This window comes from Notechis scutatus, chromosome 3 (genome assembly GCF_049901735.1).
Source record: "Notechis scutatus isolate UNSWTSFEM ecotype Mainland chromosome 3, rNotScu1.2, whole genome shotgun sequence".
Lineage (NCBI taxonomy): Eukaryota > Metazoa > Chordata > Lepidosauria > Squamata > Elapidae > Notechis > Notechis scutatus.
The window spans coordinates 163,064,398-163,092,376 of record NC_142011.1 but is presented as its reverse complement, the minus strand read 5'-3'; the positions used below and the strand labels follow the sequence as shown (position 1 = coordinate 163,092,376).

At 41.1% G+C, this 27,979-nt stretch overlaps 1 protein-coding gene across 8 annotated transcripts in view; it reads left to right on the top strand.

The window, feature by feature from the left end:
* The window catches only part of OSBPL1A (oxysterol binding protein like 1A), a 79,378-nt gene that overhangs the window by 30,014 nt on the left and 21,385 nt on the right, over nucleotides 1-27,979 (top strand). For 5 of the 8 annotated variants that reach the window (XM_087961638.1, XM_026670338.2, XM_026670340.2 and 2 more), the window contains 2 exons: nucleotides 17,743-17,905; nucleotides 23,421-23,577. In XM_087961638.1, the coding sequence (XP_087817764.1) occupies nucleotides 17,743-17,905; nucleotides 23,421-23,577 (320 nt within the window). Of the gene's footprint in view, nucleotides 1-9,421; nucleotides 9,658-9,858; nucleotides 10,124-17,741; nucleotides 17,906-23,420; nucleotides 23,578-27,979 lie in introns of those variants that run through there. The other 3 variants (XM_087961639.1, XM_087961640.1, XM_026670347.2) reach the window with 3 other exon arrangements.

Sequence of the window (27,979 nt, the reverse complement as noted above, 5' to 3'; positions counted from 1 at the left end):
GGCACATTAAAATGAAAGTAGAATGAATGTATGGAGAACAGAATGTAGGTATCCTCCTGACAATGGAATTGGAAGTTAATTACTGGACCAAAGGGGAGTAATTATGCTATCGTTTTGTAAAGTCTGCTGTTTAAGACTGTAGGGATGATATATCTCCCAGCGTGCAGTTTATTTTCTCTTTGTTTTTCTTATGGATTCACAAGTGAGTGAAGTCAGTTATGCTGTGCCTCCACAGTAAAGTAAGATCAATAGTGTAAATGTAATGCTTATGTAGGTTTCTCCTACTCATACACTGTCCTGCCTCACTATTTTTGCCTTCTTGAGCCATTTGCTGATGTCATTTTTTTTTCTTGAATTCCTGATGGCATATTGGATCCTTGATTTGCATTAGCTTTGCCATTGTCAGCCTGATCAGGTCTGGGGAATTTGCCTTGAGCCACAACTGGTCTTATAGGAAAATGTCCATCTGTTCAATTGGCCTTTGGTTTTCTACAAACATTAAGGTGAAAAAATTAGGCAAATTCTCATGTTTTGTATTTCGATGTAATGTTTCATAGGATTGCATATGCTAAAGGACAGACTAAATATAGATGTGGTTAATATCCATTTTAAAATGTGTAATTAAGCCAACTCTTGCTATTCATACCCATTAATGTATAAATTCGATATACCACGGCACTTTCCCTTGATGTCTTCCTGTAGCATAGCTCTTATTGTTGACCTTGACTTGATGTTAGTGCCTTTTTTTAAAAATAAGAGAAATGCTAGATAAGGTTTTATTATCTCAGAAAATGAATTTTAAAAATACTACAGGAAAAAATAGCATGCAACAAAAATAATGAATTTTGTAAGTGATTACAGTTCCAAACTCATTCACTATGGAGTAAACCCATTGAATTTACTCTGTTATTGAAACATTTAGGATTGTGCAGAACTTGGTTTTGTCTCATGCCTGTTTTCCTAAGCAGTCTAAGTGTTGTTTGAGAGCTGACCAACTGCTAAAACCAACAAGGGAAAGTAATTAGTTTTTCAAGCAATACCATTTATTCATGGGGTCTGGTATGCAATCCAATGAATCTATCTGGGCCTGTTTGTCAATTATTGTGTGCAATCCCCAATACAAAATGTATGTGTATTCCCTGAGAATTGCAAACAATTGTTAACGACACTATTTGGGCCAGCAGCATTTTCAGCTTCTGACACCCAAGATACTAAAACAACTAGTTAAATCTTTTAAAACTGAAAAATTGACTAATCATTTTTATAGATATTTGCTACTGATAAATCAATTTGATATGCAAAAATTAAGAGATAAATGGAATAAAGAATTACAGGTAGCCCTCCACTTGTGATTACAATTGGGACTGGAATGTTGGGTTTGGACAAAGCGGACAGAGCCCACGTCTCCCAATTACAATAGTTAAGTGGACAGAGTGAAACATCTGCCTACCAAAGGAGGGCAGGCAGCTTCCCTCCATGCCCAGAAGGGGGTTCCTGTGGTGGGATGTAGGAACAGAGCTTGAATCTTCAGGATCCCCATTTTGTTTCTCCAGTTCAATGCAGGAGTTCCTCTCCTCTCCATGCATAGAAGTGAACTCCTCCACCAGGCTGGGGGAATGAAATGGGTGTTGGTAGAAGTTACCATGAACGCCCTTTCTATCTATGCTGCGAGAGAGCCCAGGATGGGTTGACTCCTTCCTATGATGTCATAGCTGAGTCTGTACTAAGATATAAAAGCCAGCCCCTGGGAGAGACCCCAGCTTTGGCAAAGATACTTGACAGACTGAAAGGTGTCTCTGAAAGCCCAAAATAAATACAGAAATATGTCTTACCCTCTCTGGACGAATCAAGGGAGGGGCTGGGCTCTCTCACAGCATAGATAGAAAGGGCATTCATGGTAACTTCTCCCAATGCCCATTCTCTTCCATGCTGCATTGAGAGCCCAGGATGGGACATACCAAAGCTTGCATGTCCACGGGTGGGTCCTCGTCTGGCTCATCACACCGACTGTGGAACCACTCATTGAAGCTCCCGTCTGCCGAAGGCTGCAGTCGCTGAGGCAAAAGCATCCAGACGGTAGTGTCTGATGAAAGGAGACGGGGATGTCCACGTGGCCGCACAACAAATCTCCTCCAAGGATGCTTGGGTCGCCCAGGCAGCAGAAGTGGCCACACTTCTGGGAGAGTGTGCCGTCAGAGCTCACGGAACCGGAAGGGCCGCAGCTTTGTAGGCCTGCTCAATGCAAGACCTGACCCACCTGCTAATAGTAAGAGAAGATGCCTTGTGCCCCAAGTGAGAAGGGAAAAAGGAAACAAACATGGCTTCCGACTTCCTGAAGGAGGAAGTGCACTTAATGTATATTCTAAGAGCCCTTCTTACATCTAGTGTGTGCCACTGCCGCTCTAAGTCATGGTGAGGGAGGGACAGAAGTCAGGCAAAACAATGTCCTGGGACCTGTGAAACCTGGTGTTAACCTTGGAATAAATGAGGGGTCCAGACGGAGAACAACCCTATCATTGTGAAAGGAACAAAGGTCCTGTCTGATGGAAAGAGCAGCAAGCTCAGAAACCCTCCTGGCAGAAGTGATGGAAACGAGGAACACTACCTTCAGAGTCAGGAAACGGAGAGACACTGTTCTAAGGAGTTCAAAGGGGGGCTTCGTAAGGGCATTAAGGACCATATGAAGGTCCCAGGAAGTTTACCTGTGAACCACTGGTGGGTACAGGTTGGAAGCCCCTTTCAAAAACCTCCTGACTGAAGGGTGATGGGATAAGGAAGGAAGCGAACCCCATGAAAGGACTGAGGAGAGGGCCGCAACCTGCCTGCGTAAGGTGTTGGGGGCCAAACCTTTCTCCAGACCATGCTGAAGGAAGCTAAGAACTTCTGCCAACTGGGCTGAAGCAGGAGAAAGACCCTCCCTGAGGCACCATCGGGAAAAAGCCTTCCAGGTGGCATCATAGATGCGCCTTGTAGAAGGTTTGCGAGAAGCCAGGATAGTGAGGATGACCCTTTCTGGAAGATAGCCTCCTCTAGCCGCTGCCGCTCAAGTGCCACACGGTCAGCTTGAACCACTGGGGTTCTGGGTGGAGCAGGGCCCACTGGTGAAGGAAGATTAGATGGGCAGGGATCCTCCAAGGAGAAGCCACCAATAGGTTGACCAGGTCCGCAAACCAGGGCCTCCTTGGCCAATAGGGTGCCAGGAGGAGGAGCTCCGCACGTTCCTACATCTTCCGAATTACTGCTGGAATGATGGAAAGCAGTGGAAAGGCATAGAGGAGACCCTTGGGCCATCTGCACCGAAGAGCATTGGTCCCCTCCGCTCACTGGCAAGGAAACCTGGTGAAGAATCTGGTGACTTGGGCGTTTTGAGGAGTGGAGAAATGATCCACCTCCGGTGTTCCGAATCTGAGGGAAAGATCCCTGAATAGAGACGGAGGAATGGACCATTCTGCCTGGTCGACTAGGCTCCTGCTGAGCCAGTCGGACTGGGAGTTGCCAACCCCGGAGATGTGGTCCACCGAGATCGATAACAGGTGTTTCTCTGCCCATAACCCCAACTGTAGAACCTCTCTCATGAGGGCTTTGGACCTCGTCCCCCCCTTGCTGGTTGACATGAGCCTTTGCGGCCATGTTGTCCGTAAGGACTAGAACATGAGATCTGGTCACTGATTGCCTGAAATGCTTGAGAGCCAGAAAAATAGCTGTGAGCTCCAGCCAATTTATGGGAAGGGTCTGTTCCGATCTGGACCAAACGCCCTGAGCTATCTGGCCCTGCATATGGGAACCCCAACCCAGGAGGCTGGCATCGGTGGTTATCACTAGCCTGTCTGGGTCCCTGAACAGGAGTCCCCTCCAGATAGATGGGGAATGCTACCAATTGAGAGATCTCCGGATTTGTGGCAGGAGTGGGACCTTGATGGATGAGTGGCTGGTTCCTGCTTGTTGGTAGGGAAGCAGGAACCATTGGAGGACTCGGGAGTGGAGCCGAGCCCACGGAACGATGCCAATACAGGAAACCATCTTCCCCAGAAGTTTGGACAGCAGCGACAGGGGGACAATTTGATGTTGCTGGATCTGGCTGATGATCTCTGCAAGGCTCTTTCCACGAGCTGGGGACAGGAAAACCTGGCACGACATGGTATTGATGACTGCTCCCAAGTGTTGCAATTTGGTTGTAGGAGAGAGCTGGCTCTTTTTGGTGTTGATGGAAAATCCGTAGCTCTGGAGACATGACAGTGTAATTTGCAGATCCCGATGGGCCGCAAGGATGGAAGAAGAAAGAATCAAAATGTCGTCCAAGTAGCATTGGACCCTCACTGGAATAGAATGCAGAGATGCCACCAATGCTGCCAGAACCTTTGTGAAGACCCTTGGAGCTGATGAGAGGCCGAAGGGAAGTGCTCGATACTGGTAATGGATATTCTGATAACAGAAACAGAGAAACTGGTGATGATGAGGCCAAATTGAGGTGTGGAGGTAAGCCTCAGTGAGATCAATGGAAGAGAGGAGGTCACCCTCCCGAACGCTCTCTAAAATAGAATGCAGAGTCTGCATTTTAAATCGCCTGTATTTTACAAATTGGTTGAGAAATTTTAGATCAAGGATGGCTCGCCACCCCCCTTAGGCTTTGGGAACGATGAAAAGGCGAGAGTAAAGCCCACGTCCCCGTTGAGACGGGGGAACAGGTTGAATAGCCCTGATTTCAAGAAGGTGCTGAATGGCCTGATTCATGAGGGCTTGCCTGGAAATGTCCCAAGACACAGGACAGATCAAAAAAAATTTGGGGGGTGGGGTTAGGAAGTCCAATTGTAACCCTGACCTAATAGTGCTGAGCACCCAGGCGTCCGTCATTGACTCCTCCCATTTGGAGGCAAAGAAGGCTAGGCGACCTCCGATGGGTGGGAAGAACGAGGGATTACTTAGAGCGACGGAAGGAACCACCCCCTCCCCCCCGAAAGGGCCGTTTACCAGGAGAAGGTTGTTGCCTGCCAGATGTTTCCGCCCGTTGGTCTTCGCGTTGGGAGTATGGCCTGTGAGAGCGGGGGAAGCGAGATGAGGTCTCCGCTCGGAAGGCAGGACGGCAATAAGGAGCAGGGCGATAGTCAGCTTTCTTCCCAGGGGAAGAGAGAATTTTACGTTTATCTCTGGTTTCGATGAGATAAGGTTCCAGAGCATCGCCAAAAAGCTTATTGCCTGCGAAAGGAACTAAAGCCAGCTTCCATTTTCGGCGTGACTCCGCCTGCCAATTTCGGAGCCATAAAAGTCTTCTTGCTGCTACAGAAGATGCTATGGCGGTATTGAGAGTAGCATCAGCAGTGAATTCCGCTGCTGCAATACTCTTATTAAGGTCTTGGTGAGACTGAAGGTCAGAAGCAGGCAATCTATTCTGGAGTTGGCGCAGCCACCGTATGGATGCCCTGGTGAAGAAGGATGCTGCTGTTGAAGCCCGAACAGCCCAAGCAGGTGATTGCGCTTGAGGGTCTGTTCGGAACGTTTATCATCCGGTTTCAGGATATCTTCTGGCTCCGTGGGAGTGCCAGAAGATGAGAACGAGGCCAGAACTGGAATGTCAACAGAAGGCACTGCCAGGGCATTGTCCAGAGCTACGCTGACATTGTAGAAACGCTTATCCAGAGAAGATGGGTGAGGACCTGCCGAAGGAGAAGCGCACTGTTCCTTGACCATGTCCAGGAACAAAATGGGAGAAGGCAAAACCTCTGCATGCACTACAGGCTTAGAGAAGAGCAAATCCCCTTGGCTAGAGGGATTTCCTTGTGGCTTGGGAGCCACTTCCTCTGGCGACAGCCTGGCAGTGACCAAGGCCTTGCTGAGTAATGGTCTGAAGAGAGTAGGTTTGAAGACCAATGCAGAGGATGTCTGCTCTGGGCGAGAATCCTCTTCCTCTGAAACATTTTGGTCAAAAATCTCACCCTCTTCACACTCTGAATGAGAAGAGTAACTGTGTTCAGATGGTGAAGGCCTTCCTTCCTCATCAACCTCCTCCCATTCTGGTAGAGAAGAATGGACCCCGAGGTCCTGGGGCCTGTGTAAATCAGGATGATGAGGCAAGGAACTTATAGATTGAGAAGGGAAGAAGGGCCTGAACCCTTTCCAGAGGTTGAAGAATTTGCTTGAAGCCTTCAGCCAATCCCTGCCTAATGGCTGATGAGACTACATCTTGGATATCCCTTGGTCTATGCTCAAAGGTAGAGGCAGAAGGCCGAAGGCCCGCTGCTGTGGGAGTGAAGGTGGCTTCAGGCCTAGATTGAGGAGAGGTTCGAGGCCTGGAGGGAAGGGGAGGAGCATAGGGCACAGAAGCCTGTTGGAAATAAGGCCCAGATCTGCTTAAATCCTGAGGATCTGACTGTACAGCAAGAGCCTCAGGAGACCAGGATGGAGGATGGAAAGGCTCATAGATAACTTCTCCTCCCCTGGGAGGGCTTGGTTGGGGCCAATGAGTATCACCTGAAACATGCTGTAGTTGCACTCCCTTCTGTTGAATAGTTCTGTTGAACTGCCTCTCTAAAGCTGCATGTCTGCGCTTCTCTGCCCTCAATTCAGCCTGAGTTACCCTCTTAGGGGCTAGAGCCTTAGCTTTTATTTTAGCAGCCACCTCCCTCTGGACTGATTGGGTGCGTTGCCTACGTCTTTTTCTCCTATTGGGCTTAAGAGACTGTTCCACTGGGGGGGAAAGCTCTGCCAGAGCCTTATCTTGCTCCATTTGTAAAATAAAGGCTCTTGCATTGGAAAGAAGCTGTTTAGAAATTTTTCTATTAAGCCCCTTAGGGTATAAATGGCCCCCGGGCTTGCAAAATGGCCGCTCACCTCATGGTGGAAGGCTTGAATCCAAGATGGCCACTGACTACAGGAAAACAGGCTCCAAGATTGAAGAATCGCTCCTTAGGCTATACAGAGCCCCGAGCGAAGTCAGCAAGGGAAAAACACAGCAACCAGCTACACGATCAGCTGGCTTGAGCTCTTATCAGTTTGCCGATCATGTTTACGATCCCTCCAAACTGCAGGCGTGGGGGAGGTCTGCAGACGCTGCCCAGCTTGCCTGCACAGAGCTCTGTAAAGCTGCTTCCAACGTTAGAGGAGAGAGAGAGAGAGAGAGCCCTGCTCTCCTGGGAGCTGCTTGAAGAGAGGAGAAAAGTACTGAAGATCGCTGGTGATTGCTATCTAACAGAACGCTTTCCGAGACACAGCTACTGACTGAAAGGAGCTGAGTCAAAAGCTGGGGTCTCTCCCTGGGGCTGGCTTTTATATCTTAGTACAGACTCGGCTATGACGTCATAGGAAGGAGTCAACCCATCCTGGGCTCTCAATGCAGCATGGAGGAGAACTTGGATCTTCACAATCCCTGCTTCATTTTTCTAGCCCGGTGCAGGATTTCCTCTTTCCTCCATGTGGGGAAGAGAACTGCATTGGGCTGGAAAAATAAAGTTCAGATCTTCAGAATTCTGCCTTCATTTCAGGGGTGGGATGCTACCGGTTCTGCCCGGTTTTAAAGAACCGGTAGCTCTGAACAGCAGCAGGTTCTGTGTTTGCTGCTGTTTGGCCCACCTGCCTACCTACCTGTCCTTTATTTCCTGCTTTTTCAACCTCAGCTGCTTTGTGTGGCACAGCTGAGGTTGAAAAAGCAGGAAAAAAGAGGCTTTTCAAATGCTGCGCACCTGCGCGCAGCGCTTTTCAGCTGTCCGGGAGACACAGTCTAAGGTGTTTTTACACACGCGTGCAAAACGTAGTCACCGAACCGATAGTAAAACCGGTTGAATCCCACCCCGGCTTCATTTTCCAACCCAGCACACTCCCATCACCCCACATGCATACAAAGGAATTCCTTCAGTGGGCTAGAGAAATGAAGCTTGGCTTTTCGGGATCCTTGCTTCATTTCACTACCCCAGCAGAGGAATTCACTTCAGTGAACAATCCACTGACTTTCTGGAGCAGCTGGCAGAGAAGATTGCAAACGATGAACAGATGATTGCAGGGCATTTGGGAAACATCATAGGTGTGAACAGGCTGCCGTATGTATGTATGTAGCTGTCTATATATTTATCTACAGGTAGTCCTTGACTTACAATAGTTCATTTACTGACCGTTCAAAGTTATAACAGCACTGAAAAAAATGCCTTATGACCATTTTTCACACAACCATCGCAGCAGCCCCATAGTCACACAATCAAAATCCAGATGTTTGGCAACTTCATATTTCCGACAATTACAGTGTCCCAGAGTCACATGATCAGGTTTTGTGACCTTCTGACAAGCAAAGCCAATGGGGAAGCCAGATTCATTTAACAACTGCAGTGATTCACTTAACAACTGTGGCATGGTTGTAAAAGGAGGCAAAAGTCACTTAACAAATGTTTCACTTAGCAACATAAATGTTGGACTCAATTGTGGTCATAACTCGAGGACTACCTGTATATGTATATATGTGTGTGTGTGGATATATGAGTGTGTGTGTGTGGATGTATGTATGTGTGTGTATATGTGTGGATAGATAGATAGATAGATAGATAGATAGATAGATAGATAGATAGATAGATAGATAGATAGATAGATAGATAGATAGATGATAGATGATAGATAGATGATAGATAGATGATAGATAGATGATAGATAGATAGATATAGATATAGATATAGATGATATAGATATATATAGATAGATATATAGATATATAGATATATATAGATATATATAGATGTTTTCTGAGGTTCTCGCGGGTATTTGTATGTGGATCTTTGGTTATTCGGGTTCTTTGGTTATTCACTAAGCCGAAAGCACCAGCCTGAAGATGGCGAGTGGGACCTCGCCGAAACGTTGCCTAGATACTTTGAATCTTACGCGGGAGAGAACCCGAATAACCAAAGATCCACATATATATAGATATATATAGATATATGTAGATATATATAGATAGATATATAGATAGATATATCCCATATATCTATATATATATCTATGTTTCTTAAAAACTTAAGAAAACATATATCCCATATATGTATACACACACATCCTTTTAAAATTATCTTAAAAGAATATATTTTAAAAGCAATAAATATTTTATTTTTTTAAAAACTCCTAGCTGGGGAACTCTGGGAGTTGAAGTCCACGCATTTTAAAGTGGCCAGCGTTGGCAAACATCACATACCTGTATTGTGATTATGCTGGAATTCCATAATATGCTGGTGATGTGGCCAGCTCTTAAAATAACCTTCAAATAACCTTATTTTTTATTACAATATTATCAAATGTGTTCACCAGGTGACTGATCCTCTATGATCACATTCAGAAGGAAGTCGTTTCAGTCGGCTTACTGTCCGCCGCAAAGCAATAGGGAGGACAACTCTGGCGCTCCTAAAACAAATTACTTCGGGTCCCTTTAAAAGGGAGACCTGGGAAACAATTCTTCAGAAGGCAGGTGCTTCCATGCTATGTCTGTCTGTTATATATCCCTTTAGGACCCGGCAGGAATATTTCTCTCCGAACTGGGGTACTGAGTGACGAGGCTATCCAGTTTCTTTTGATGCACCCGGCCGTTGTTTCTTGTCCCGGGGGAGTTAAGTTCTTTGTAAGAGCGTCGCGCTCCGGCTCGCGCCTGCCAACCCTCCCGAGGAGCAGGGACCGCCTGGCAGCGCGCAAGCAGCAGTTGAGTTCGGGCTTTACCGGCGGTGTGGTGCAATTGCAGGCATCCTAATGAAGCTGGAACGGCGCCGGCTTACATCACCCTCCTCCTCCCTCGTTTAAGGGCAAAAGGCGCGCGTCCGGAGCCCTGCTTGAGCCTTCTGCCCCTCCGGCTTCCTGCCGCCCGAGAGCGGCGAATCCGTAGCGGACTCGGGGGTGGGGTGGGGGGAACCGGTCGGGTTTGCTCTCGCGATACACCCCGCAGAGGTGTCGGTCCGGGGGCAGCGGCAGAGGGCGGCTGGAGAGGAGAAGCGAACGGAGAAAAAAAGGTGAGGGAGGCGGGCAGGGAAGGAGCAACCCCCGCCTGGCTGCTGCGCGCAGGGTCAGCAAATGTCCTGACGAAGTTGGAGGAGCGAATACTGGCCGGGACGGCGTTGTGACGCGATTAGTTGCGTGCTGAGGAAGGACGGCAAGTCCGCCTTGGCGTCGGGTGCGAGTCTCTCTGGTACTTTGCGGTAGTAACGGAGTAGTTGTTTTTAAGAAGATGGGAGGAACGAAGGGCTAGACTTGGGCACTAACCTAATTCGGAGGCCTTAAGGCGGGACATGTTTATTTGGAAAAGTTATGTTCAAGTCTTTTCCTCTCCTGGAAGGTCGTGTTTAAAATTGAGGGGCTAATTTCTTTTATTGATTTTTGGTTTCAAATAACTGCTTGGAAGTTAATAGCTGCCTTCTTGGATTTCCTTTGACATTGGAGTTCCTCTTCTCTGCACTGGAGTGATTATACTTTTTAAAAAAAAAAAACCTCTGGCTTAGTTTTCATAAATTACATATCGTCTACACGTGTTTACAGCCAAAATGTGCTACTGTAAAATCAAGTCATTGGCTGCAAACAAAGCTTCAGAATTGTAACAAAGAGGTACTTAGGGTGCTGGCTGAATCATGATATGCTGTGTTGGCTAACACAATATCATATTCTTCGCCTCCTTCAACTAGAACTGGAAGATGTTTTTAAAGATAAATTCCAATATTGGCATTTATCATTTGGTCTTATTACTGTAGGAATATATTGATAGTGAAAAATAGGCTGTCAGGTGTATTGGAGCTGTAGAATTGAGCTATACTAATTAGTTTTTGAAAGCTGTATATGCCAACCTTAAACTTGTATATAGATGCAGTCACCCCAGAAGTTGAGTTTATTAATGGGTTTTTATTTTTAAAAAGTCTGAAAGAGGTGCTGAAATGAAAACTAGAAATCTGACAGTTTCATGTCATTCTAATTATTGCAGAAAAATCAAGTAACAAGCCCATATCCTCTCAAAAGCATTTTTCTGTAATTTCAGGGTCTTGGGGAAGTAAATGTGTTTAGAATTATACTCTTAATCTTTATAATTTCTGTTTACCATATAAATAGTATTCTTTCCCAGTTGGAAAATTGAAACGAAAGATGAGAAGTACTGACAGCTTTACTTGTTAAAAAGCTACTGCTTAATCTGATCTACTCTAGTTTTCTCTAATCACTTATCAGCAAAATTTTGCTTTAGCCTCTCTTTCCACTTGCTGCATTGACTTTTCACCTTTAACTTCCTGCTCTCTGTGCTATAACATTTCTTGGTAATAGATTTATTTGGGTCATACTAAGTGGATGAAAGGCAAGAGGCTGACTGGAGATGTTTTTATTCAAGTCTCCCCAGTTCTGTTCTGGTAGTGTATTCTTGCCCCTAAAAAAAATAAAAGTGTGGCACACAACTTGTGCTGCTTCCATCCATACAGTTTCCTTGGCATTGTTTTGGAGTGCTCTGACACCTCTGCAAAGTTTTTTTTTTAATTTAGTGCTTTAGATAACAGATGCTTCTCTCAATTAAGTTGAAACAGTTATGAGATAATATACATATTGATAATTTAACAGTTGAGTAAGACCTCCAGATTCTGAATCAGTATGCTAATATTCATGAATCATATAGCCAATTTACAAGTAGCGCATAACTAGCTGGAGATTTGACTGTTAACAGACAGATGTTGGATGGTGTTGGCCTTCAGATACTATATGTTCTTTGTTTCTTGTAGACCTGGTGTCTTGTAGCCATTTCTTTGACAAAGAATGTCTTACATAGATAACTACCGTGTTTCTCATATAATAAGGCCGGGTCTTATTTTTTTTTGAGCCCCGAAAAAATGGCTAGGCCATCTTTTCGGGGGTGACTTAATTCCCACCCCTTGCATCTTCAGGCGGGCGGGCAGGCAGCGATGGCTTGGATGTTGGCCTCGGCATTGGTTGGGCACTTCATATCGGGTTCAACGCAGGCAGCACCATATCCGGGTGTGCAACAAAAGTACTTCCTAACGGCAAGCCCCCCCACCATTCCCCCCCATTTTGCATGTTTTAATATAGGCCTTAATTTGGGGGGAGGGGCTTAATTTCATTTCATGCCTATAAAACATGCTGGGACTTCCTATTGGGGGAGGCCATATTGTTGGAGAAACAGGGTACTTATTGTTACACTACTAATGATAGCATGGCTTTTCCTTTACATTACGTGGAATGGTATAAATATACAAGAGGAAGGGAAGGCAGTGGCATAGAAATCACACCTTGTCCCATTCCTTCAGTAAACCTCATTGGGCTACTATATCCAAGCTGCAGATATCCAGATGACCAGCAGAGGGATATGCTAAATATTCTTCCAATGGGTGGTTATCCAGACTTTTGCAGCCCAAATGCGGTATACTTTAGATCAGTGGTCCCCAACCACCGGGCCCCGGACCGGTACTGGTCCGCGGATCAATTTTTACCGGGCCGCCGGTTTGCTTGGGCGCTGCTATCTTGTTTCGACGGCGCTTGAGAAAGTGCTTCCGGGTGAGCTTGTCGGTCGTCGGTTGTTGGAAAGCGGCGTTTGGGTGCTGAAGGAATCCTCGTGCCTTAGTTTCGTCGAAGGGGGGGGCGGCTTTGAACGAAGAGCCGTCCCGATGGTGGTGGAGTCTCGCGTTACTCAGGAGGAGATTAAGAAGGAGCCCGAAAAGCACAAAAAAGGCACAAAGGAGGAGTTGAAGGTGGCGGGGAGAAGCGGGGGACGGCTGGCTGGCCGGTTGCTCAGCTTGCCTTGCCTTGGTCGTGCGTGCTGATGCCGGTACCAGTCCGTGGATCATTTTGTGATGCCGGTACCGGGCTGTGGTACAAAAAAGGTTGGGGGCCACTGCTTTAGATAGACATAAAGATGTCTCAATGGAAAGAATGGTGTTTTGAGAAAAGATGCAGGACTGCTGTGCATGTGTGTGGCTGTATTCTGGATGGAAGGGGTGAGAGGGATACTTGGATGATTATCCAAGGAGGTGCAGTTCAGGTTTTTTACTGTATCAAGAAAAGGCTGGGCATTTATAAATCTACTCTCCTTTTTTTACAATAGCCACAGTCTGGTGAAGACTAGATGCTTATTTTTCACCATTGGGAAAAGTTTGAGAAGTTTTCCTAGATAGATTGATTATACCCTAGATTATGCACATATGATGGGAAGCCACAGCTGGCAACAAACATATATAGCCCTTTTGGATTGCATAAATGCTTGTGCCTTTGGACATAATTTACTGCTTACCAGAAAATGACTCTAAGGCAAAGGGATCTGCTATAAAATTACAGATGAGGTCACATTGCCCTTGTCATTTAAGCCTCTCAGCACTAACCAATATTATATTTATTCTTGTTACGTCCTTTACAGCATTTTTATGCTTTGATTCCAAATTTTGTTTTCAAATTGTAGGAAGCAAAGTCCAGTTTTTATTCATTTTGTTTTATTTTGTATTAGAAACCAAGAAATCATGAATTCCAGTCTATGCTTAGGCACAGAAGCTGGCCGGGTGACTTTGGCCAATCATTCTCTTTCAGTCGAACACATGTTGTAGAGAAAAATAGGAGGTAGCAACAGGCATGCCATCTTGAAATTTAGGAAAATAAAGATGGAGTAGAAATCTAAATAAGAACACCACCATGTGTATGTGAATATGTAAATACAACATTATATTGATTATAAACTTTTTAAAGAATTACTACATTCCCCTTTGTAGAATCCTGTCTTTTAGGATCATTGTTTAGAATATACAAAAAGGTCCCATAAAAGCATTAAGGGTTTTAAAAAGAAACCTCAGGAAAAAATATTTCAGATCTATAAAACCAAATGAAGATCTCTCAAGCATGTTATCTATGAAGGTTCTCAGTCATCCAGATCATGGTTGTTCCAAAGGTGCTTTTTCAAGAGGCAACTGGACTTTCTGGTTTTTCTTTGAAGACCTTTCGCTTCTCATCCAAGGATGAGCTCTGGCTGGATGGTGGGGAATGGAAGGATTTATACTCCTTGCAGACAGCTGGACGTTTGCATTCTCCCAAGCATGTTCAATATCTTGATTTATTGTACTATGTAGGGTTATTTATTGTATTTCCTAGAATAAACTCTTAACTATGAATGTTGTGTGCTTTAAGGATCTTTCTCTGTCAACACTTAGCAAGGATTCTAAAAGATACACTGGCATGAGGCTATAGGTACCTAGGAATAACCTCACACTTTATTTTTTTTTATTTCATTTTTATCCAATTTGTATTTCATTAGCAACATGTAAAATGAATTGCATACAAGTTTTGTTTTATCATAAATTTGATACATACTTGTAGGTTTGATCACATATTTATTGCCTTGTTTAAACTTTCCCTAGAAATAAAAATCAGCTAGTATTGCAACAGCTGTTAATATTTCAGCTTTGAGTATCCAGCTGAATTAATTTCATTCTATTTCAGCTGTTGGCTGAAAAGATGAATTATACCTTGCTGGTCCCTAAGCTTGTTACTCACATAGTAATCTGCCCAGAAATCCACCTGTATTCACTGGGCTTTGTATTAACTTTACTAATGAATCTTTGTTAGTGTAGTCTCCAGAATGAGATTGAAAATCATAATCTGTTTAAAAATCTGCTTTGGAATATTTAGTGATAAATTTGTTGTGCTTGTCTTGAGCCTACTTCAGATGCCACAATCCTCTACTAGAAAATGATAATTCTGAGACCTAATGCCGTACAAAACATGTTTGTTTGAAAAATGCTTTGTTTTAGTCTTCTATTTCATGCCCAGGATACAAAACTTTATTATCAAATTACAGGGCACCTGTTCCAGCTTTGATAACTTAAATAAGCAGGTGCTTTTCCATGGTCACGCTGCCTTTTTAGTATTACTACTTGAAATCCTTCATTTAGCAATAACAAAAATGAAAAGGTATTCATTTGCAAGAAGGATATACAGTATAACGTTACGTCTTATATCTAATACAATATCTAAAGAAAAAAGTGAGATTTTTTTCTTTAAATATTGTATTAGATATTTAGATATCTTTAGATATTATATTGAATACAGTATTTGCCACTGTGGGTTCTTATTTGCCTAGGTTTTATTAGATATTTAGTACTGTAGGTTCTTATTTCTCAGGATTCATCTAATAGGAAATAAAAATATTTACTATAGCAGATATGGCCAATTTGGGATCCTATAGAAGTTCTTGAACTTATGCAGAAACCTTTCTTAATGTGGCCATTATGGGAGATGCCCACTAATTTACTAGAATTTATCCTGGATTCATAACGTCTGGTTTGTTACTCTTGCTGGTAATTGTATAATTAATATTACTTGCAGTCTTTAATGAAATGGTGTGAAAAATGCTACAATTAGTAACTATTTTATGCAGAAATTAGAATGGTTTTTTAAAATTAAATAGTAGTACAAGTTTGCAGCAGTTTTCTACAGCAGTGACTAAAGGATATTATGTTTTCTACTTAGTGAATCATATATTCAGGTATAGGATCATATGGAGAAAACTAGGTTGGATGCTTGCTATATTTAGATCATCATACTGTTGGCCAGAAAATAGACTTATTTCTGCTTGAGCTGTATAGAATAGGTTGACAGTAGCAGCAGTTGGAGATTATTAGAATAGTATTATAGGAAAACAGAACTGTTATTCCAGTGGCTATATCAGAAGGATTATAAAAATGATTATGTGTTGTCTTCACACATTCAAAGCTTAATTCTTAATTTAATCAAGCTGCTATTCTTTCTGAATTGAAACTAGGATCAGACCTTGTTTACAAGCCTGAATTGAGGTTAGAACTCAAACTGTAATTTATAGTTTTAGATCTGATGGTGAAATGATTAATTTAGATAATGAAATATACTGGGAATATGGAACAGGACAAAATAAAAAAGGGAGTATGCAAACACAGTGTTCATTCACTTCTCTGCAAATCATAGTTTGGAAAATGAATGAAGCTATTATATGGCTATTATGAATCCTTTCTATGAGCTCAGGCTGTTGTTGACTTTTGCCATCTTATATAATAGCCTGCGACAGGAAAACTAAAAAACTGTGACTAGTACTATCCAAGAACTATGAGCAAACTTCTCCTAATCTTACTCAAGATAGTCTTTTCCAACTCTGAATTCCTTCATCAGCATCAGTTGAGTTTCAATTCCTTTTCATTCTTTCAGTTTCTCATTATGGTTTTCATAATATGAATGGCTACAGGGAAAGGGTCTTTTCTATGAAGGCATTTTAATTTTAAAATAACTATTTTCCAGCAATATGCATCTAATTATTAAAATTTAGGCATCAAACTAGGTTCTCCCTAGATTTTTCTGAGTTTTTAAGGAATAGCTTGGTAGAATATTATTTATTTATTTTATTTATTTATTTTGTCAAAACGCTTACAATATGATAGACATAAGGATAAACGTAAGTTTAAATACAAGAAATAGGGACTAATAATTGGGGAAAATAGGACAGGGACGGTAAGCACGATTGTGTACTTTTGCACGCCCCTTACAGACCTCTTAGGAATGGAATTATAAAAAATTATAATTTATAATTATAAAAATGTTTTGTATAGTTAGCTACTTTGAAGCTAATTTATATAAACAAAGGCAAGGGCTTTTGCTTCTTAAGCAGGCCTTAAAGCTTGTTTTAAGTTTTTATCATGAATAAAAGTGTTATTGTGTTATTAAAATGCGTAGAAATGGTGTAAATCCATACTGTCAAAAGAGGTGGATCTTGTGGAATTCCAGAAGTAGAAGGCACCACTACAAAAAAGATCCTACATTTGGAAAATGCTATTTTAGGTCTGCGTATAAAAGAATTTGAAAATAGGGTTTCCCTACAGGTCACACCTACTGAAAGCTTCTAAAGTATGATACGTTAGGCTCCCTTTTCACAGTTTTAAAAATCAGTACCAACATTCTGAATAGAGCTTGGAAATTAACTGCCAGGTAATAACGCTTATTTACAATATTAGCATAATATGGTTTGAGCCAGTAAAAACTAGACAGCTGAATTCAAAACAAATTGTGGTTTTTTTTTCAAATATAGTATGTTTAATGATAATACAATTTATTTGATATTATGATTTAGAAAATGTCTTTGCTATGAAGTGTGAAAGTAGCCATACCCTTAGTATCCATATTAAATGGCAGGAAATTTTCCTGTGGAGAGTATATTCTAAGTTAGGCCTATTCAGTAGTTTGGCCTATTCTATGAAATTGATCTTCAGGTAAAATTGTGACCCAAGCTCAGAGTGATGAAAAGATTATTTAGAATTGAGTTACTCACTCAAGGCCAATAACAATTGCTTACAGTTGTGTTTGTAAATTAGAAGAATAGCATGGGTGTGCTTGTTTTACAGATTGATAATGTGCAAACTGTCTGCTTTATGAAAGCATTAGATAAATGCTCAGGCAGAGGGAGGCAGATGTTCACTATGGTAGTTCCATGCATTACATAGAGCTGTTAATAACTCTATAATTAAACTCTGCAAATATGTATTCTCATAATGCTTTAAATTTAGTTATCAGTTTTCACCTAGTGAAGTATTTTTCTTAAACATTTTTATTTTGTAATGTTCTGAAATGCTGCAGTGTGACAAAATCATAAAGCAACTGCATAATATACCTCATTACCTTTTAATCTGGTTTTTAAAAGCTTGTTGGCATGTTTTGCTTGTAAACTGGAGCCTATTCTTGAAATATCTTCTAGTCTCACATTCTTGGGAGTGATGAAATTTTATTCATATGTGTTTCTACTTATAGGTAAGGAATCTGAAACTGGAGCATGAGCAAGAGAAAAATAAGATCTTATCTGAAGCTCTGGAAACACTAGCCACTGAACACCATGAATTAGAGCAATCGCTAGTCAAAGGGTCACCTCCCCTTAGCATCCTTAGTGAGGAACAGTTCTATGATGCTATATCTGGTAAGTGTGTCGAAATATATTGCACCAATGTATTTATGATTGGTAGGCATATATAGATGTTAATAATGTTAATTGTGGATACACACAAATATACACAGCTCAAAAAAATAAAGGGAACACTTAAAACAACACAATGTAACTCCAAGTCAATCACACTTCTGTGAAATCAAACTGTCCACTTAGGTACCAACACTGATTGACAATCAATTTCACATGCTGTTGTGCAAATGGAATAGACAACAGGTGGAAAGCATAGGCAGTTAGCAAGACATCACCAATAAAGGAGTGGTTCCGCAGGTGGTAGCCACAGACCACTTCTCAGTTCCTATGCTTTCTGGCTGATGGTTTGGTCACTTTTGAATGCTGGCGGTGCTTTCACTCTAGTGGTAGCATAAGACGGAGTCTACAACCCACACAAGTGACTCAAGTAGTGCAGCTCATCCAGGATGGCACGTCAATGCGAGCTGTGGCAAGAAGGTTTACTGTGTCTGTCAGCGTAGTGTCCAGAGCATGGAGGCGCTACCAGGAGACAGGCCAGTACATCAGGAGACGTGGAGGAGGCCAACAACCCAGCATCAGGACCGCTACCTCTGCCTTTGTGCAAGGAGGGACAGGAGGAGCACTGCCAGAGCCCTGCAAAATGACCTCCAGCGGGTCACAAATGTGCATGTGGCTGCTCAAACGGTCAGAAACAGACTCCATGAGGGTGGGATGAGGGCCCGACGTCCACAGGTGGGGGTTGTGCTTACTGCCCAACACCGTGCAGGACGTTTGGCATTTGCCAGAGAACACCAAGATTGGAAAATTCGCCACTGGCGCCCTGTGCTCTTCACAGATGAAAGCAGGTTCACACTGAGCACATGTGACAGATGTGACAGGGTCTGGAGACGCCGTGGAGAATGTTCTGCTGCCTGCAACATCCTCCAGTATGACCGGTTTGGCAGTGGGTCAGTAATGGTGTGGGTGGCATTTCTTTAGGGGGCCGCACAGCCCTCCATGTGCTCGCCAGAGGTAGCCTGACTGCCATTAGGTACTGAGATGAGATACTCAGACCCCTTGTGAGACCATATGCTGGTGTGGTTGGCCCTGGGTTCCTCCTAATGCACAACAATGCTAGACCTCATGTGGCTGGAGTGTGTCAGCAGTTCCTGCAAGACAAATCATTGATGCTATGGACTGGCCCGCCTGTTTCCCAGACCTGAATCCAATTGAGCACATCTGGGACATCATGTCTCGCTCCATCCACCAACGCCACGTTGCACCACAGACTGTCCAGGAGTTTGGGGATGCCTTAGTCCAGGTGTGGGAGGAGATCCCTCAGGAGACCATCCGCCACCTCATCAGGAGCATGCCCAGGGGTTGTAGGGAGGTCATACAGGCACGTGGAGGCCACACACGCTACTGAGCCTCATTTTGACTTGTTTGAAGGACATTACATCAAAGTTGGATCAGCCTGTAGTGTTTTTTTCCCACTTTAATTTTGAGTGTAACTCCAAATCCAGACCTCTATGGGTTGCTAAATTTGATTTCCATTGGTATTTTTTGTGTGATTTTGTTGTCAGCACATTCAACTATGTAATGAACAAAGTATTTAATAAGAATATTTCATTCATTCAGATCTAGGATGTCTTATTTTTGTGTTCCCTTTATTTTTTTGAGTAGTGTATAATCTGTAATCCCCATTCAATTTATTGAATGAAAATTAAGAGCTTAATGAAAAAGAAATTTATGAGTGAGATTCAAAAGTTAAGTACAGTAAGCACCAGCTCAGGCACCAAATTAAGAAATGGTGCTGAATTTATGAAAGCAGATCACAACATGTTGCACGTAGTTATTAAGATTATATTACTAAAATGTATCAGTTTAACTCTAATAAAATCACTTATCAGATTCAAATGTTACTCTTGCTCTTGCTTTTTGCTGTTGCAAAAAATCCAAATATCAAATCCAAATATGCCTCAACAGACAGGCATATTTTTGGCTTATTCTTTGCTTATTATCATTTTGGTAGCTGTTTAGGGTATCCCTTTAGGCACCATTTTGTTCTTTGGAAAAAAAGTGTATTTGGGAACAAGGAGCACTGATTATGTGAACCTTCATGAATTTTTGAATCAAAGAATCTGATTTTCTGGTTAGATTCGAAAGAAGGGTTCTTTAGATTTAACTCTAGATTTAACTTTAACTTAATGCTAAGAGTACGTTAAAATATGTTTAAAAGAATACTTTGCCAGTAATTCACATTTCAGAACAAAGACATGGCAATATGAAATAGTTTAGGTCAGGGCTGTCAAATGCCCAGCCCACAGACCAGATGCGTCACACACTGGCCACGCCCACACCCAGTTTAGCGAAGGGGGAAAAAGTCCCGATATGTCACGTGACGTGATGCAACGACGTGAGTTTGACACCCCTGGTCTAGGCCAATATGAAACCTGGAAAACCTTGATATATTCCCAAAACTATTTTTAAGTTGTGGGTTTGAAATGTAACAAAAGGGAGCACATTGTTAAATAGATGAGTGAAGAATCGTTTCACTATATTTAATTAAATAAACATCCATTCCATATAGTGTATACCTGATCCAAATAACTGATTTGATAAGTGGGGTCCTTGGGACTCTCTAAGCTTGCTTCTTTTCTTGCAGATGTTTCATTACCCCATACTAGATAACATCATCATTGCTACCAGTAGTAAGGAGTGCTATTTGCTGTTAATTTATATCATGTCAGTATTGGTGGGGGTGGTTTTAAGAGATTATTTGATTGGACTGTTGGCTGTTGGCTTCTTTGGCAATTTCTTGATTGTGGTATTGTTTACTTGATTGATGGTCTGATGTTAACCTTGGAGTTAATCTATGTTATCTGGGTGCTGGTGGAGAGGTGCTTGGGTCTTTTTGTTCCTTTTTGGGCTCTTTTGCAGTCTAGTTTAGTCTATAGATGTTGTTAATGTCTGTTTATCTATTGATGGCTGATTTGTCAGAGTCCCAGACTTCTACAAATTCCCTGGCGTTTTTTTTTTTTACTTAGATTGGACTAGGATCGTCACATTTCCCAGTTGAAACTATGGTTAAATCTGTCTGTATGTTGTGAAATTAAAAGAATTTTCATCATGTCTTCTGACTGCTATTTGGTGTTCGTGAATACATTCTGCCAGTCTTCTGCCTGTTTGTCCTACGTAGTGGTTGTTGCAGTCCTTACACTGTTGTAAATAACAACCATAACCTTAAAAGGGACATGGTTAATACAAATGGCTGCCATAGTAACTTGTAATCCTAATTAAGGGCAGCAATTAAGAAGGAAGCAACCAACACTGCCCTAAGACTACTTTGTGTTGCTTTAGCATAGGGGTCGCCAATCTTTTGGACCTCAGGGACCACCAAGCTCATAATTTTAACTAATTTTAATTTTAAAACTCATAATTTTAAATCCCGGGGACCACTAATATGAATTTTGACTGGTAGTGGCTTACTGACATTGGTGGGAGAGAGAGAGAGAGAGAGATCTGATCTAACCTCTTTCTCTCCCTCTCCCTCCTTCCCTCTCTCTCTCTCTCTCTCTCACACACACACACACACAAATACACAGAGGCAGGGGTGGGATTCAAATTTCTTAACCGGTTCTGTGGGCATGGCCTAATTTGTGGGTGTGTCTTGGTGGTCATGTGACTGGCTGGACAGGGTTTGTATGTAAATATTATAAATATTTATGTAAATATTGAATTTTTTATTTAAAAAAGCAACTTTTACGTAAAATCATGCAAAACAGGCAGGCAGATTGAGTTGCTCACAGAATCACAGATTCACTCAGAGATCTATCTTTCTGCCATTGGCTACCTGAGTCTGTCACATAAAATTTGCTTGCAAGCAAACTCATAAAATTAACTCACACCACACCATGTATGTAAATATTGAGTTTTGTATTAAAAAAAGAGCAACTTTTACCCAAAATCAGGCAAAGCAGGCAGGCAGATTCATTCAGAGATCTATCTTTCTGCCATCTGCTACCCGAGTCTGCACTGAATAATAGAAGCTTCAGTATTAAAGGAGGTTCAGCTCTGCTTAAAAGCAGAACCGAAGATCTAAAGATGAGCTAGAAAGCAAGAAATCCAATGGTTTCCTGCTTGCTACTTAATTTAAATTTCCCAGCACAGCAAAACAGCTGATAGTCTGGGGGGGAAAGGAAAAATAGCAACTTAGCAAGCACGTTTGCCAGGTAAGGAGTGAGTGGGCGGGGAGGGTTTCCGCAGGCCATGTGGGTGGTGCAGCCTTGTGTTCCCGTGCAGCCTGGATTAATTGCTTAGAGGGGTGCTCTGGGGGTGACATTTCTCTGCGGACCACCAACATTTTTTTGCGGACCACCAGTGGGCCATGGCCCACCAGTTGGCAACCACTGCTTTAGCATGACCTCAAAATGTAATATGTTGTGTGTGTCAGCCAAACCTCTCTAGAGGAATGCGCGAAAACTTTGTCAATATTTTAATGGTATTATAAATAAGAAAGATTTAGAAGTACTATTGATTACCAGCTGAACATTAGGAAGTAGCAGCAGGCAGAATTAGAAAGAACAATGCAGTGCATTAAAAGAAGCATTGTGCCCAATTCATGGTAGGTACAGACAGTTGTGTGTAAAATTTAAGGAAGCTTTGGTCAAATTGTGGGTTTCTATAATTTTCTAAGAGAAGTTGACACAGTTGCAATGTGGTGCAAAATTAAAGATAGCATGTTTTCTGCAGCCTAATGCATATTTACTATGTATGTGTAATAATTTGCAGATTCAATGAATATGGCATGTGCAAATTTTGAGCACCCTTTCAATGGTTTCCCTTCATGTAAATAACCACTTCCAGATATTTCCTCTGGCCAGCTAAGTTTCTGTTCTGGTTTTTGGAAGTCCTCTTCCTTGGCAAAATGGGAGCTGGATGCCTACCTATCAGAGATGGTTTTATAAATTCTTACAGTTGGCAAAGGACTGGACGTGATCATTTATAAGAACTTGTCCAGCTTACACATTCTCTAATTCTATGATTGAGAAATAAAGAAAAGCCCAGAATGGTTCTCTATTCTTGGATTAGACAACTGTACCAAATGCATTTAGACAATGGAATCATTTCTCAAGAAAAGTACGGTAATAACTTGGGTAATTATTGTCAATTAGAAGCTGAACTGCCACCTTTTTGGGAATATTTTAATATGGATTTTGGCATTAATTTGGATCCCTGTGTTGGGCAGGGATTGGTCACAATAGCCTAGGTTAGCCTTTTAATAGCCTTCAAAACTGTGTTTCTGTGACATATAATTACTCACCTGCAACCTCAAGTGATAGTCCTTAATGCTGAACAGTTTGACCATCACATGTTATAAAACTTCCAGTCATGCTGCTTTGACTTGGTCAAATGCTGTCATCCGCATCACATTGATAGGCTATTAAATTCCTGTGCTGTGTGTGAAGATTCTGTTAATTAGTCTGTGAAAGATTAACCCTGAAGCTGAATAAATCGACACTTGTCTATCTTGTAGATTCAGAATCTGAAAAATCATTTATTGGATTTGAAACCGTGACTAGCTTCTCATTGGAAAACAGCGAGGACTCTAGTGACACCATAACAGCTAACATGTCTGAAGAAAAAGCAAATAAAAACCGAGAGACTCTATCAAATGGCATAAAAAAACACAGGTATGGTTTTGCCTAGTGTCCTGAGAGGTAGCCTCTATTGCTGTGCTGACAAAAGCTCATCTAATATCTCTAACTGATAATTGGGGATACTGCTGCCTCTTCTCTGGAGAAGAGTGAAGAACAATAACAGCTGCACCTTAACAAGAACATTTTTCTTTTTTATGGATATTGGGGAAGAAAATTTAAATGAAAAATACTATGATTTTATCATAATGCAAACTAAATAGAGGAATTCTTAACCAGGCACGTTTCTAATTCATTTAAATTAGTCTTATTAAAATCAATACTGTCTCTTATTTCTTCATGTTTTTGTAATGTGTCACTGCTGCTTTTTTAGTTTCCAGTTAACTTGATCGCCTTCATCTGTTTATACCAATTAGAGCTAACCTATAATTTCAATATATGTTCAAAAAAAAAAACATTAAGAACAAAAAAAGTGACCCTAGGTAGAAGAGTTGCATTCAGATATTGCTCCTTCATCTGTTCTTTTTAATCTGTAACAAAGAACAATAGTTCCTTGGTTACATGTAACGATACCCAGTTTCTCAGGTTTCACTAGAGAGAGAACTTAATATGTGTACTTTTTCCCTTCCAATTTGCATACAGTTAAAAGGAATCTCTATTTGTCATTTGTTATTCTACTTTTTATAATGATTTTTTTCTTATATAATGAAAATAGGATTTATATAAGCAAGTTAACCTTGTGTCTCATATCTATTAATAGCTGAATATTTATAGCTGGCCTCAGTAATGCATTCTGTTCAGAGAACAGTATAGCTACAAAGAAAGACAAGTGAAACTATGACTTCTTCATTAATGATCTTGAATAGAGCTGGGGGGGGAGGGTGGAATAAATATTTCTAAACCCAAGCAAGTTAAAATGGTTGAATGAAGCCAGGAATTTTTCTTACCTCACTTAATTATCACTGGATCTTAGCATCCTTAATATCCTGTATTCTTTCTCCCAATGATATCCCTAAAATGCCTGCATCCTCTAACCTCTACAATATTCTAAATAAATAATAATTAAGTTTCTTAAGACAGTTGGCTGCTTTTTCTGCGTAAACAAGCAGTGGTAATTTCAATGTTGTTTTAAGCATTAGAAACAAGCAGTAATTTGGCAAGTGTCCATAAAACATCGTAAAATGCCATTGCCAAAAGTGTAAACAAGAGGTGATTGGAGCCTCCAGGCTCTTGTTTCCTATTCCTCTGAGGTTCCTTTACTTTCCACTACAGTGTCTCTCATTATGCTTTTTGGATCATTACGTTTTCACATCTCTAATCTTGACCCATATTTTCCTCCTTTTCCCTTTTTTCTTCTTTTGTATTTATCAACAATTAAAGATTATTACTGACTTTTTATGGACTTGGGGTAGCATTTTGAAAACACTGAGCTAGGATTTTTCTTGAGAAGTAAAATTGAACCGCATGTGTGCAATTCAATTACTGCTGAATGCCTTCTTCCAAACTATATTTACAGTATTTGATCTCTTTATCTGGCACTATTCAGGGAACTGATGTCTGCACGCATATTGATGTCAATTGTCATGCCTCTGTGGGAAAACAAGTCTAAATTTTGCTTTGCAGAAAACTTCCCCAAGGAGATAAAGCTGTTCAGTGTTTCTAGTTATCTTGGGGTTTTTATATGGGTTGCTCGTCTTGTCATCTAATTACACTGTATTTATAACATAAATATGTGAATGTTTTATCTTAGGGGTGGGGTATTTATAATTGTGTCTTTGGGTTGAAGCAAGATGTGTTATCGCATGTGTGCAGCTATTTTGTTTTAATTCTAAACATATTTTGGGTGAAAGTAATAAATACTTATTATGACAACAACTTTAGTAGTGTTTATGTTCCATACAAAAGAGAGGCCACAACCTAGGATTCAAACTATTGTGACATTTTTGGTTAGGGAAGACAATTTTTATGCACCCTCAAAATCTGCTCTATTGGCACCAGCCCAGAGTAAACAGGGACACTGACTATAGACACTGATCCTATAAATTGAAACTTCTACTGACAGAAGTATATGATTTCACATAGAAAAAAAGATACTGTAAAACTTTTTAAAACACTTCTTTAAAAATAATTACAAAAGAAAGTCATATTGGATAATGTTACTTCAAAAGTACTGAACATATAAGCCAAAGAACACATTAAGTATGAGCTTCCCAAATGTGTCTTTTATTTTTCAGATTTTTACCCTACCTTTATTCATTTATAATAAAGACAACAAACATACATAATCCCTTCCTCCTTTTCCCCACAGCAACTCTGTGAGGTGAGTTGGCTGAGACAGAGTCACTGGCCCGAAGTCACCCAGCCAGCTTTCTTGCCCAAGGCAGGACTTGAATTCACAGTTTTCTGGTTTGTAGGCCAGGACCTTAACCAGTATAGCAAACTAGCTAAACAACATACAATTAATTATCTGTGCACATTTATGTTATAGTGGATTAAAAAAATGGTTCTCCTTGGATTGTGTAAAAACTGTCACATTTGTATTTGATAAGAGATCATATATTTCCTACCTACTCTGTTGTCTAAACAATTCTGTGAAATTTATTAAATTGAGTGATTTTTGACCAGTTACTATCTCAAGCATTCAAATTTGAATCTGGACTGCTCCAGGAACTCCCTAAGAATAGACAGTTGGATTTTTACAGTTTCCATGCACACTTTCTTTGTTCACAAGTGCTTTGTTGATGGTATCAATAGTTGATTTATTTATCTGCTGTGAAGGAGTGCCATTTGTCAGTGAGAGCAGAAATTAATGGTAGAACGGATAAGGTTGTTTCTGCCTTCCTCTTCTTTGATTCCTGTAGATTACAGCACTTTCTATGGGAACCTCCACCTCACACTGAGATGAATTGACAGATTTTCTCTTCAACATCATTTTAAAGGAAGAATTGAAGGTGGGGAAAAGTGCATCTTGAAGCTCCACCATTGACAGGAGTTTAGGCTCTGTCAGAAAACTTAGTACTACTGCTATAACATATAAAGCTAGTTTCTTCACATTTCGGCCACAGCAGTAAAATGTTTGTAGAACAGGGAAGCAAGCCATTCTGTTTAGAAGGCAAGATAGTTAACCTTCGAAAGTACCTCAAACCTAGATTAAGACAAAAATCAGAGTGAAACGATTGGTCCTGATTAGTCTGAGTGTAGAGCAATATGAAATGGAAAAGAATGCAAGAAATCACTTTTAATGTTTATCATTCTAAGTCAGGATTTGTCACTAAGGTTTGCTGAGCAAGTCAGATTGCTCAACAAACCAAACAAATTTAATGGTTTCAGCAGTTTCCTATCGATTTGTTCCACTGGTATCCAAACGCCCCAAAGCTAGAAAAGTCCATTTGAATACATTTTGGGAGGTAAAGTTTATATGTACAGGGTGTTTTGGCTTTGGAGTTTTTGTTGAATAAGAAAAAATAAGCCTTTTGTATCCATTTTGTGTGTGTGTGTGTATAGGTGTGTGTATGTATATCGAGAGAGAGAGAGAGAGAGAGAGAGAGATTAGATAGACACACAGACAGACAGACAGAGAATACTTGTATCATGTGCTTTCCTGCATATTTTTGAGAAATGTTTTTTTATGTGGACATGCTTTTATGGGAACTCAGTATGTATTTTATGTGTTTATCTGTGTAACTGTCTATGCATCACTAGTTTGCCTTCTATAAAAATTGATACTTTATGGGGGGAGAGAGAGATTTAATAATCTTATACTGAAGAAGAAACAAGAAGAAATAGGCACACAAAGTTTTCAGTTTTTTAAAGCTGCATTTGCTATGTACTTTTGTAGATAAGCAAGAGGTGGGGAGAATAAATCAAGATAGAATTCTAGGTTCAAATATTTCAAGCCATGGTAAAGCAGATCAGGATTTGAAAGTATATTCAACCAAGAATAAAAACATAGTTTGTTATTTTGAGGAGAGTTAGATACCATACAAACCACAATTAGGCAAAAGACATCTTGAAAGGGTTGAATTAATATATGTTAGAGATGGACTTGGATACGAACAGTGGTGGAGCTAAAACTGAATTCATGTAAGAAGGATTTATTTGATTTACTGTGCTTTTTTTACCCTCCTGGCTCACTGATACAATCTTGGATCATTACTAAGCTATTGAGATAGTTTTCATGTTCTATTTTTCTGTACATATGTAATATTGAAAGTACATGGTTGAAAAAGCTAAGAATACCAGGAATACTTGCAAAACTAAAACTATGACCAACATTGATGACTACTGTTCTGCATCTAATGTCCACCCTGAGGAACAAAACCAATACTTTCCACTTGATGGGTAACTTTGTCTTACCAACTTCACTATTTCCAAAGGGAATTTTCATTCGAAATTCCTAATTTTCATCCAGACCAGAAGTTTGCCTTTTTGGCATGTC